Consider the following 13,615-nt stretch of genomic DNA (forward strand, 5'->3'; position numbering starts at 1 on the left):
ATTGGTACTAATAATTTATATAATAATATAACCTGCAGTTTGCTAAAATGTACTCAAATGCAATTTTCTGATTATTATTTATTCTAAATAATCTATTTGTCTTGTAGCTTATATTTAAGAGGAGTTATTTGTGATTAGTTTTAATAGTTTTATTTATTTGATCATACTTAAAAAACACAGAAGGTTCCATCTGTTTGGGAGCATGCAATCTATAAGTTATCAATTTGAAAACTTCTCAAATAAAAATAGTAATAAAAACAATGTTATAAAAAGGCAAACACATTTAAATTCTTAAGTTCTTACTTTATTTTCGTTCAATGGTGCATTTTTGTACATTTGATTGTATTTTATTTGAAGTTGCTTTCCTCAAAAATAGGCTAATAATATCAAAAACTGAGCAAGGAAACTAACTAAAACCACCTTTTATTTTTAATAATGTATATATTAAACAGATTAATATAATGATCTCCATGTTTCCACCACAGCTTCACGATGCCTCGATCATTTTTGGTGAAGAGTAAAAAATGCTCCTCATATAATGTGCACCGATTTGCGGATCCGGACCAAACCGCGCACCACGAATCCAACACAGGTAAACACTGTACATCCTTAATCATAATGAAATAAATACTGTGTTTATTAATTAGATGTGTATGAATGTGTGTTAGACCTGTTACACACTAGTGAGTGATTTTCATGTCTGAATAATTCGTTTCATTTGCATTGAGGCTCTAAATCCAGCTTTTATTTGACAGTTGCGCATCACAGCGCTTCAGGACAAACTGGTCCGAAACCTGCTGTGAAAAGTTTATGTACCAATTTAAAGCTGTAATGTGTCAATTTAATTTTATTATTTAGTTAGTACAGAAACAAAAAAAACTGTAAATAACACGTAATTAGATTGAAAAAATTTAATATTTACTGATCAGCCACTTACTAGGTAGAGTCACTGTACTGAGAACTGTACCAAACCTACACACACTTTGGTAGATTTGTTTGTTTATTATGATTATTTATGTTTTACACACTTTGGTTACATTCATGACAGAAACAGTAGTTACTCGTTACACAATATTCTTCAGTTCACCAGTTTAATATCAAACATAGTCATGGACAATTTTATATCCCCAATTCACTTCACTTGCACGTCTTTGTACAGTGGGAGGAAACCGGAGCTCCCGGAGTAAACCCACACAGACACGGGGAGAACATGCAAACTCTACACAGTTCTATATAAAGCTTAAAACTCACATACTGCCGCTTTCATTTTCTGTGTTGTATCTGTTGAGGGTAGGACGGGGTTGGTTGGCACAGTCGTTATTTTCTGGTTAGGAGAAGCTGTCACAAAAATAACAAGTTAATAGATCAGCTCTGATGCGCAACTGGTGCAGATTTTTGACGCTTTTTTGACTTCAGTCTTTGAGAGGGTTTGCTTGTTAACCCTTTGATGCACAAGCTAAGCAAACCCCTTCTAATGCACAACATGGGTGGAAAATGACCCAAATTCATCCATTCAAGAATATTTTCATATGCACATTAGTCAGTTATTCATGTATTTACTGTCTTAGCTAATAAAAGCTATCTATACTAGAATATGTAAACAGCTAGCAAGCAAATAGTATTGGACATATTCAAGATTCAAGAGCCTAATCTTTGGTTGTCTTTCAAAAGATCAGTAAATATGTTTTTGACTACAAACACTTACAAATGTCAGTAGTTCCTGTCAAATTCCATAGTAAATACATAAGGGTCATTTTTGACCCATGTTGTGCATTAGAAGGGTAGTGATACAAAAATGATTTTTATTAAAAAAGTAAAAAATATAAAACTGAAATAAGGATTTGTGATGATCAAAAACAAGTTAATTGAGGAATTCATGGAAGCTTGAATGACGAAATTAATTTATTGCAAAGATATAGAAAATAAAAACTCAGTTGGGTCACTTTTGACCCAGGTTGTGCATCAAAGGGTTAATTCGGGGTTTTCTTTTGGGGATTTTTGTTTTCCACTTACATTTAAAAAAAGAAAACATTCCAGTAGGTGGGTAGGTGGACTTGCTAATCTGTCTGCCATCCCAGCAACGAATCCTTGCAATGAATTGGCACCATGTCCAGTGTGCGCTTTTGCTTTGCGGCGCCGGTGTTTACGAATAGTGACGGATCCACCGTGATCCTGACCAGGATAGTGTATAGTGAAAAAGCATTAATGGTTTGAACGTTTTCTCTCTTGATTTGCGTTTTCGGCATGCTATATGTAACAATCTTACAACAAAACAACACTGAGCTTGTTTAGGATGTTCGGGAATGAAATACTGAATTTAATAATAATTTAATAATAAAATCATCAGTATTTGAATGTGGGATTTAACGGTCAGGGATAAGTAGTGCTGGGTAAGTAGTGTGGGTGGTAATGAAAGCATTATTGGTTTGCTTTGGAGGTTTTTAATCATGCTTATAAGAAATTCATCATCAGTTAACACTCAAAAGAAAGAAAACGACCTACTTAAATATTCACCCCCCTTTAAGTTCTAGGTTAGGCCACTGTTGGTAGCTCTACAGCTAGTAATGTATTTGGATACACAAGTGCATCAAATTTTGCTCGAGTTTTCAATTTCTGCCATATAAATTAGAAAGCAGCGGTGTACAACAGTTTTAGAGCCTTGCCATCAGTGTCCCATACTAGTAACACCACTAAAGTAATTTTACTTTAACCCTCTTTACTGTTGCTTTGCCCATTTTTTGGTGGATTTTCTTGCTGCCCTGTAGTGTTAGGTAGCTATTTTAAGTGCATTTCTTCATTCATCCAAGTAGAGGAGTGGACTGACCTAGTCAGTATGGCTGTAATTTTATATTTTCTCAATTTTCTTATAATGGACTGACAAAAGCTCCAAGATTTCTTCTTAACTTCTTATTCTCTTCAAAATGATCGTGTAATCATCTCCTGAACTGCTTTTAGCTCTCTGAATGCTTTGACTTTGTTTTGATTGGTTTTGTAAACAGTGGAATGATATCAAATTGTGCTGTACTTTTATTATTGCCATGTACGAGCCTTATATTGATGGTTCACGTTGAATAAAACCTAGGACTTTATCGGATGAGAAAAATGGGATAATTGCATACATTATTAACAAAATATCTTCCACCCTTTCCAGTTCCAGAACCAGTCCTATCAGAACCAAATGAACCAGACTCTCCAAAAAGCTTGCGGTCTGATCCATCGCCAGAACCCGTCCAATCAGACCCTTACTCTTTTGTGAAGTGTGAAGATGAGGCCGAGTGTCCAATCCTGGTGCGTCCTGAGCCCACAGTCCCAACCGGCCGTCCATTTTTCATGAATGGTAAGTAAACAGCAATTATTTATGACTCACTTGGCAGATTTGTGCAGGAGAGTGTACCCATCAGTCGCCCCCATATCTCGTCCATGATCAGTTGATGCTTTTGACTGTTTTAGCTACGTTGTTAAAAAGTGTTTATGTTGCAGTCAGGTCATGCAGGTACTTGCCTTTGCTAAACAAATAAAGATGTCCACAAACAGAGGTCTTCTCTTTCCTCTCCAGAGCCTCAGCTGGCGGAATATCCTCCCTACTATAAGACACCGTATGCCTGGGACGCCCTGACTCCTCCGTATGATTTTAGGCAGATGGGCTTTCACTCGACCATCCTTCAACATGCCAATAACCTGTATAGATCCGAATTCAAGCAGAGCCCAGAGCAAGCACAGCCACTGGACTGTAGTACCCACTACTCGCCCACCTCCGACACCTACCACTGCATCACCTGCAATAAGGTGAGTGTAAAGTGGTATAAATGTGGAACGAACATATGGGGAATATTTAAAAGTGTGGATTATTTGAAGACTCGGGTTCAAATCAGGCTGAGGAACAGAAGGAGCAACAACTAGGTGTAGCAAACGACTAGGTATAGCAAAGTGAGGCAGGGGCCTTGTGTTCCCTGTAAAATAATAGCTACCAATTCAGGGCTAGCACATGCTTTCTCTAAGACACATGATCTCAGCTTCTGCCTGTTTAAAAACTGCTGCTTGTGCAGAATCACCTAAACATGCCTGGATGGGTACACTACCCGCCCTGTTCTGTACATGAGAGGCCACAGATACAAAATTTAGCTACTGTCACATTGACCACTTACAAGTGGCTATGGTTTCTCAAGGCTTTGGTATTATTTTGAATATACAGCAACATTGAATGCAGATGTTTTACTTTCCTACCACTTTTTCTGCCGTCTTCCAGGTGTTCTCCACTCCACATGGCTTGGAGGTTCATGTCAGACGTTCTCACAGTGGAATTCGACCGTTCGGATGCAACGTCTGCAGAAAAACCTTCGGCCATGCGGTCAGCTTAGCGCAGCACATGAACATTCACTCCCAGGTATAACAACTTCTGTGACTCCACTAAATATAAGGATATAGGCCGATATCATGTATATACATATTCATATTCAGATCTGCCCAAATGGGGCAGCATGGTGGCTTGATGGATTTCCAGGTGGGGCAGTCAGGGTCCTTTCTGCATGTTGCTTGTTCTTCCCGTGTATGTGTGGGTTTCCTCCGGGAGCTCCGGTTTCCTCCCACAGTCCAAAGATGTGCAAGTGAGGTGAACTGGAGATACAAAATTGAACTGATGAATCTTGTGTAATGAGTAACTACCTGTCCTGTCATGAATGTAACCACAGTGTGTAAAACATGACATTCATTACAAGTCCTAATAAATGAATAAATAATTTGTTCAATATGTTATTTAACCCCCCTAATATTCTGTTTATGGTTATGGCTTTTTTCTAGAGGAGATAAATACTGTAGTCACATCACTGTAGTCGGTCAGTGTAGACAGTCGGTCTGCTAACACAGACGGCAGGAAAACATCAGGGTGTTTGCAGTTTAAATGGTCATGTATATTCATAGCTCCTGGTACTTTGTTTACCAAAGGTAGAGATGTCCTTGTTTCCAAAACCTGTTTCCAGTCATTTCATGTTAAGCACTACCTTAAGACACCCGATCCTGATTGTTTGCGTATGTGCACGTGTCTAATTTAGGAGAGAAGTTTCGAGTGTAAAATGTGCGGGAAGACGTTCAAGCGTTCCTCCACCCTGTCCACGCACCTGCTGATCCACTCGGACACGCGGCCGTACCCCTGTCAGTACTGCGGCAAGAGGTTTCACCAGAAGTCCGACATGAAGAAGCATACCTACATCCACACAGGTGAGCCCTACAGGCCCGAGCAATGGAGAGCTCCTGGAGAGCTCCAGCGATGATGCTTTCATGTAGAAACACTTTGGTTTCCCAGACTCTGTTTCTAAGAGCAGTACGATAACAGATAAACCTAAAACAGAAACAAAACAAACGCACGACTCGTTTGCATATCTGATTTTCCTGCTCTGAGGAGGACTCTATTAAAGCTTCCTTTTTTATTTCGCTCTGTACTGCTTCCAATGAAAGCGTGCAAATCTGGGATGCATGCAAATCTTTGCTGTGTGTTGATTTTATGCAATGATTTTGCAATCTTATTTGTATCTAATTGAACATCATCAGTCTTCTCATGAAGAGCTATGGCCTGGTTAAAATATAAACTAAAGTAAAATGTGAACTAAACCACACCAAATAAATTAAAAAAACATGAATTTTATTCTGATTTGAGTTGCATTTATTCCACTGACGCCCAGTTACACACTCGCATATTTTTCAATGGGCAAATGAATTTACCCGGCCACCTTTGAGTGTTTTTGGGAGGTGTAAGAAATCCAGAGTTCCCAAACAACAACAAAACTGGATTAATGCAAAACTACAGAAAAATAAAGAAAAATAAACATGATAAGGATCAAACTTTGGCCCTTCGGACTATGAAGCGTTTCCATTTACATTTGCGTCATTTAGCAGACACTTGTCTTTTTGAGCAGTTGAGGGCTAAGGGTCTTGCTCAGGGGCATAACAGTGGCAACCTGACAGTGGTGGGGCTTGAACCAGCACCCTTCTGATTACTAGTCTTGTACCTTAACCACTGGTCACTGCCAACATGACTTGATAGTGGCTTTAATGGGGCTACACTAGAAGGACTTTACTCACTCACATCTATTATAGGGCAGTTGTAGCCTAGTGGTTAAAGTAATGGACTAGTAATCAAAAGGTCGCTGGTTCAAGCCTCACCACTGCCAGGTTGCCATTGTTGGGCCCTTGAGGAAGGCTCCTAACCTTTAATTGCTCAGACAACATACTGTCACAGTACCGTAAGTCGCTTTGGATAAAAGCATCCGCTAAATCCCGAAAATGTAAATGTAAACATCTAAGGTCAGTTAAGAACAGCCATAAGATGTACAATTAAGTTTGACTACACTTACAAGCCTTGCTCAGGGGAGAGGGGGTAAGAAACCAGAGTACAACCCGCACAAACAAACATGTCAGACTCTTCACAGACAGTAAACAGTGTTAAGGCTCAAACCCAGGTCCTCAGGACCTCCAAACTCTGCCACTCCCTGCTTCTCCAGTCTGGTGCAAAACTGACAAATGCTATTGTGACTGAGCGTTTCGTTTTGTGTTTTAATCCCCACAGGAGAGAAACCACACAAGTGCCAGGTTTGTGGGAAAGCCTTCAGCCAGAGCTCCAATCTGATCACACACAGCCGCAAACACACAGGATTCAAACCGTTCGGCTGCGAGATCTGCGCCAAGGGCTTCCAGAGGAAGGTGGACCTACGCCGGCACCACGAGAGCCAGCACAGCTTAAAGTGACGCAGACAGTAATGGACTACAAACCAACCCCAGACTCCTGCAGAGACCCGGGTCTGCACATGATCGAGCATGTGAGGAATCTGTCGCCGTTTTCTATAAACTGTTGTGTGAAAGTTTTACAAGAAGGTCTTGATCACACAGAGTCGCTTTTCCTCATGTCGTACAGATTCATTTTGGCTTAACAGTGACAGACAGCCCTGAGTTTTTAACTTGTATGTTATATTTTTATATTGTTTGGTAGAACCACTTGTAATTGTAAATTTAAAAATTACACATCGGTCAGATGCTGAAATGCACATAAGGATTTGTATTCAAATGAAAGAAACATTGGCTAATTTGCCAGCAAGCTTTCATTTACATTATTAGGGTTGCCAGGTCTTCAGATTTGTACCTAGCTTTCTAAGTTTGCGGCCTGGACACACAGGCAGGCTATTTTCTGGTGGGGTTTGGTTTATAGGGTGCCCCTATACCAAATAATGTTGCTTAGGGCAGTGGTTTTCTTTTTTTAAATTTTATTTATGCATTTTCTCGCAATGTAGCGTAGTCAGTTTGTCTTCCGCTGCTGGGGGATCCCTGATTGCAGTCAAGGTGGGTATATTGCTGCTCACGCCTCCTCCGACCCGCGCGCAGCGCTTTGCGAAACCCTTGCATTTCGCACAGGCACCTCTCTATCTGCCAATCAGGGTCCTTACACAGCGTTTGAAGACCCCACCCACATAGTCCGGTCATCCCGCCCTAGCAGAAACGTGTCTGCTGCAGGCACTGCCAATTATGGCCGCTAGATGGCGCCCAGCCGCCCGGTGGCAACACCGAGTTTCAAACCGAGGAGTTCATAATCTCAACGCTGGTGTGTGTCACCTGGGCGCAGGGCAGTGGTTTTCTAACTTTTCATAGTCATGACACCCCTGTAAATAATTCTCCTGTTCACTGGTGCCACATATATGAATAATAATTAATATGAATAAATTATTATTATTATTTACCTTTATTTAACCAGGCAAGACTTTAAGATTAAGGTCTTATTTTAATTACAGCCTGACAATGCCAAGGAGCACTTGTAGAAAGAAATGATTATTTATTATTATTATTATTATTATTATTATTACAAATCATGAAAGACAGACTGAGTGATCTACAGTATGTCTACATTAAATAATTGACATTTATATTTTACATTTTCGGCATTTATCCAAAGCGACTTACAGTATATAGTCTAAGTAATTAAGGGTTAAGGGCCTTGCTCAAAGGTCCAGCAGTGCCAACCTGGCAGTGGTAAGGTTTTAACCAGCAACCTTCTGATTACTAGTGCAGTACCTTAACTACTAGGCTACACCTGCCCAAAATAATTTAATTATGATTTCTTGAGGGCAGCACGGTGGCTCGGTGGGTAGCACTGTTGCCTCACAGCAAAAAGGTCCGGGGTTTGATACCCAGGCGGGGCAGTCCGGGTCCTTTCTGTGTGGTTTGCATGTTCTCCCCGTGTCTGCGTGGGTTTCCTCCCACAGTACAAAAACATGAATTGCCCTATAGGTGAATGGGTGTGTGTATATGTGTGTGCCCTGTGATGGACTGACGCCCCATCCAGGGTGTTACTATGTGCCTTGCGCCCATTGAAAAGCTGGGATAGGTTCCAGCGTCCCCCCGCGACCCTGATTGGATAAGCAGTTAAGAAAGTGAGTGATCTTTCGCTTTTGAAGAAGTGGTAGCTTAGAGGTTAAGGTGCTGAACTAGTAATCAGAAGGTTGTCTGATTAAGCCCAACCGCCACCAAGTTGCCACTGTTGGCCCCTGAGCAAGGCCCTTACCCCTCAATTGCTCAGATTGTATTCAGGCAGAAGGGTAAATCTTTTCAGATAAAAGCATCTACTAAATGCTGCAGTGGAAATGTACATGTAAAATGATTCACATTAATAGTGGACGGAAGTCAGAGAACAACTCTAGTTCTCTAGAACCCCGATCGTGACCTGCCCCTAGAGCGGATTAAAAAGTCTGTCAGATTTAAGCAGCAAATCATAATGAAGTGCTTGCAGTGTGGATGTAGCTTCTGATACCTTGTTGTACTTGCGCATTTAATCTATAAAAAATAATAAAAATGAGTATCATGAGTGTACTTGTTTTGATTATCTCAGGATCAGGTGTCATCTCCAAAATGTAGCTTGTTGATAAAGTGTCCTCAGGGAAGTATGAGAGTAACCTATAATGTGTAAATATCAGGTGTATTATTTATAAAATATATTCAAATCTGAATAAAAATCTTATTTAAAACCAAACACGTCTCTGTTTTAGAAGAAAATAATAATAAAAATCTGATAAATGAGAAGCAGACTGTCATGCATCAATACATCTAACAAAACCAAACATAGATGGGCCTGAAAAGATTGCCCGACCTTATTTGTTTTGGAGTGTTTGCCCTGTAGAGGATCCGGATGCTCAGTTCCCGTTGGCTTTTGCGCTCGCTGGTGCACTTTTTTGCCCGAGGCAGGGCGAAATCTCTGTGAGCCAGAGCGGCATTCAAATGTGTACCTGGAACTGCATGCAAATCACTCGTCGAGCAGGTTTCAAGGCACTGCTGACTGCTGACTGTCGAACGGACTTTACAGCCCGGTGCTGAGGGAGAACATAACCTGAACCTGAACCTAAACTCTTCTGGGCTTCAACCCTGCAGACTCATGAGAAGCTCTGGTGGACGGTTCTCCAGTACAAACCACAGGATTAACGTGATTCTGGCTGTACGTCTCTGAGAGCTCAGGCTGTGTTGTTAGCACAAGAGATTCAGCTCTCAGTTATACAACAGTCAGGGAGAGATTTGCAGCGACTCCCGTCACTCCCATCAATCCAGTCTCAACTGCTTTGACAAACAAATTTTAGATGACGACGCTCCACACGCACCAGCTTTCTCAAACAAAGGAGACAGTTAGGAAAATCCCACAGCAGCACCACACGTCCTCTTTCGGACACCTCATTTCCTTGTCTTTTGTTCGGACTGTTATGTAGAATGCTTGCCTTTTTTTGATTTTTTTGAGAGGCAAAAGTTTACACACACGTCTAAAAGTCATGGCACGGCAGTCAAGTTTTCTCTTAAAACACAAGCTGCAGATACGCTTTGATAAGCAGTCAAACTAGCTTTATTTTAAACCAATCCTGATTACTAAAAGGAATTAAAAGTTTATGCCAGCATCTATGCTGCTATTTTTCGTCCCTGAGCAGTGGTACTAGGGAATAGGTGACTATATACGTGGACTAGTAATCAGAAGGTAAGTTGCTAAGTTGCCACTGCTGGGCCCCTGAGCGAGGCCCATAACCCTCAATTGCTCAAAATCATGTTCAGTCAGAAAATGTGGAATAAGTTGTGGCCTAGCGGTTAAGGTACTGGACTAGTAATCAAAAGATCGCTGGTTTAAGCCCCACCACTTCAATTGCTTAGAAAGCATACTGTCACAATGCTGTAAGTCGCTTTGGATAAAAGCGTCCACTAAATGCTGAAAATGTAAATGCATGTAAAAAGCACCCCAACAGATTTTGCCATTGCAATAAACTGATGAAACTTTTCAGTTTTTTTTTGACTCTGGCTTCCATGCTTAAAAAAATTATGTTTTCCAATTATTCTTTCACATAAAATACTATATGGCCAAAAGTATGTGGACAACTGAAACGCTCGTTGGACATCCCATGTTAAAACCACAGCCTACCTTCTTACAAGACTTGATAGATAGATAGTAGCATTGTGCAAGAAAACAGAGAATATCAGTACACTTATATATCTATGATGTAATAATTATAACTATAGCTATTTATATGTACTGTATATATATATATATATATATATATATGGTATTATGTTTAATAATAATAATAAGCATAAGAATAAGAATGGGATTAGCTAGGTAAGTATAATAATAATAACAGTAATAATAATACTAATACTAATAAAGACGTGTAAAATAAATAACTATATAAAGACGCTGCTAAATGATAATACATATGTGGGTAAATGATTATGTATGTGTATGACAGTTTTATAAAAGCTTTCCACAAGATTTTGGACTGTGTCTGTTTGAATTTGTGTACAATATAAGGTCAGCAACTGATGCTGGATGAGAAAACCTGGTCAGTGACGTCGAGGTCAGGACTCTGTACATTCCTCCACACCAAATCACCTTTGTACACAGGGGTGGTCACGCTGGAACAGGAATGGACCGTTCTTAAACCGTAGCCACACAGATGGAAGCATATGATTTATTTTATCTAATTAATTTTATATGTCTTTTAGCAGTGGGTGTGGCTGAAACACCCAAACTCGGCCCCAAACAAGCCCAACTTTACAGCGGTGTCTGTACCACGGAGGAAGTTCTACCAACGTTTTTGCTAAAAAGTAAAAAGCTTCGTTATGACTGCTGTGTGTAGCAATGCAGTGCATTCTGGGTAGTTTGGTACGGTAGATGAGTGTGCATGTGCCTCACAGATTTGTTCCCCGAACAGCAGTAACACCCACCACACTAGGGTTTAAGTTAACAGCCTGATGAAATCAGTGTGCAGGGGGAAACTGCTGATGCCTCCAGTTTGGTGGTTGGTAAACAAATCTGTGGTGCCCATGCAAATCAATGTTTATATATTAACCTGGCAACAGGGTCCGAGACGAGACAGTTAGAGCTGCATCCTGGTGGTTCAAATCTCAAACCTGTACGGGGAGCCAATCACAGGTGACAGGTGTGAACATACAGGTCTGTAAGGTGGGGTAAATCTGATCTGGGGAGATAATGGGGAAATAAAGGTGGGGGGGGGGGGGGGGGGGGGGTGCATCAGCATGTGATTTAGTTCCTCTTATGGGTGTGGGCCAGGATCTACCTGTGTGTGTGTGTGTGTGTGTTGCCGGTGGGGGTAGAACCACATCCCAGTGTGGCTTCTTTTCTTTCTTTTCTTCTTTTTTATTAAATAAACAGGGATTTGCACACAGACGTCTCTGTAATGACCACCTATTACCATTATTATAATAAAAAATACATCTTAATGCTTTGTAATTAGAGAGTAAATAAATCAGAAGCAATTGTGTTTTATAGAATTTTATACAACATCCCCCATAATCATTTTGGGATTTTAAAAGCAATCATCATTTCAGTCAACAAAATGCAAAACATTCATGATTCATGATCTTAACAATAAAATGTTTATTAGTAAAATGACATGATAAAAAAACACATACAAATACGTTTTTAAAGACATTTTGACTGCTCACTCACTGTTAATTTATTGATTTATTAATTTATTTATCTATATAGGATCTTTGTACTCAATAGTACACTCATGAAAATTATTAATATATTTTTAATAATTAATACATTGTTTAACATGACGTTTCTGACTGCTCACTCAGTGTGACACAACAAATTGTTTAGAAAAGGCTGGAGATAGTAAATAAATAAATAAAAATAATTAATTCAATTATATATATATAGGATCTTTGTGCACAAAAGTACACTCGTAAAAATGATGAATATATTTTAATCATTAATACATTGTTTAACATTTTTAAAGACATTTTAACTGCTCACTCACTGTGACAACATTTTTTTTTAGAAAAGGCTGGAGACAATTAATAAATAAATACATTTATTTACACGATAGTACAGTCATGAAATTTATTCATATATTTTTATTAATTAATACTTTTTAAAAACATTTTTAAAGACATTTCTGACTGCTCACTCAGTGTAACACAACAAATTGTTTAGAAAAATGCTGGGGACAATTAATTTTCTAATATAAGATCCTCGTACACAATAGTGCATGTGTAAAAATGATTAATATATTTGTCACCTTATGCAATTTTTTATTTATATTCTATTTAGTATTTACTTATTTTCCCCCTTTTCTCCCAATCTAGTCGTATCCAATCACCCAGTCTATGAATCTTGGAAAAACGCCATTAGAAAAAAAAAACTTCATTAGATTCTAATTTGCATTTATGTGTGATTTTAAATCCTTGTGTGACCGTTAAAGGGACCAAAAATGAAAATGAATCAGAAGAAGAAACAGTTGGGACGGAGCAAAAGTGCCAAGAACTGTTAAAGCCCCAGGAAAAATCAAGAAGGAGGTGACAACAGACTCAGTGTTTCACTAAATAATACACACTGTGTGTGTGTGTGTGTGTGTGTGTTGGAATCCACATCTGTACCATTTGAATCCACGTCAAATTAAAGCTAATCAGATTTGGATAAAACTGTAAAACTAAAGTAAAACTAAAACTAAAAACAACATTTCTGAGGAACTGCAGTCCAGGCTGGAGAATCAAGAAGGCAGAAAGAAAAAAAAGTGAGATAGAGGGAAATTTGCTAAGCAAATGAGCCCTATGCAAACTAAGCTCCTGCTGAATGGGTGTATTTTGTTGGAGGCGCTGGAGCGAGGTCAATGGCTTATCACAACAAGGATTATCAAAGATGAAATTACTCACCTTCAAAAAGTAAAAAGTAACTGCCGTCGAAGCATGGAGGAGTCTGTTAGGGCGGTGCGCCCGAAGGAACACACTGATTACCCAAAAGTACATTAAAGTTACATGATGTAGCTGCTATTAATGCACGGAAACTGACTTAACAAGGTTTAGAAATGTGTGTCTGTATTATTTTAGCACATTTCACTATCTGTTTCTCAAATATTTAGCTTAAACACTTGGGAGGGACATGTGTGCCATGGCAGCCTTGGGGTTTTTATCATTTTTGCAATTATTTATTTACTGTTAGTGACTCAGCTCGTGACTTCTCTGTGCTCATATAACTATGACTATAAAAAACTGCCGTAATTTAAACATATTTATCATTTACAGTACGTTTAAATTCTTTAATATTCCTGGTTGTTTGGAAGATGGGGGCAGAACGCAGGGTTAA

The 13,615-nt window shown here is 39.3% G+C and overlaps 1 protein-coding gene across 1 annotated transcript; it reads left to right on the forward strand.

The window, feature by feature from the left end:
- Nucleotides 1-492: 492 nt before the first annotated feature.
- On the forward strand, nt 493-6,738 carry gfi1b (growth factor independent 1B transcription repressor). Its single transcript, XM_063011968.1, has 6 exons — nt 493-592; nt 3,152-3,337; nt 3,557-3,786; nt 4,247-4,384; nt 5,049-5,214; nt 6,560-6,738. Exons 1-6 carry the CDS (start codon nt 493-495, stop codon nt 6,736-6,738), a joined length of 999 nt encoding a protein of 332 aa, XP_062868038.1.
- The last annotated feature ends 6,877 nt before the right edge of the window (nt 6,739-13,615 follow it).

Source organism: Trichomycterus rosablanca, chromosome 16 (assembly GCF_030014385.1).
Source record: "Trichomycterus rosablanca isolate fTriRos1 chromosome 16, fTriRos1.hap1, whole genome shotgun sequence".
NCBI classification, from domain to species: domain Eukaryota; kingdom Metazoa; phylum Chordata; class Actinopteri; order Siluriformes; family Trichomycteridae; genus Trichomycterus; species Trichomycterus rosablanca.

Coding starts and splice junctions, on each gene's coding strand:
- gfi1b (XM_063011968.1), top strand. CDS start 493: ATGCCTCGATCATTTTTGGTGAAGAGTAAAAAATGCTCCTCATATAAT. Junction 593..3,151: donor GCACCACGAATCCAACACAG/GTAAACACTGTA, acceptor CACCCTTTCCAG/TTCCAGAACCAGTCCTATCA. Junction 3,787..4,246: donor ACTGCATCACCTGCAATAAG/GTGAGTGTAAAG, acceptor GCCGTCTTCCAG/GTGTTCTCCACTCCACATGG.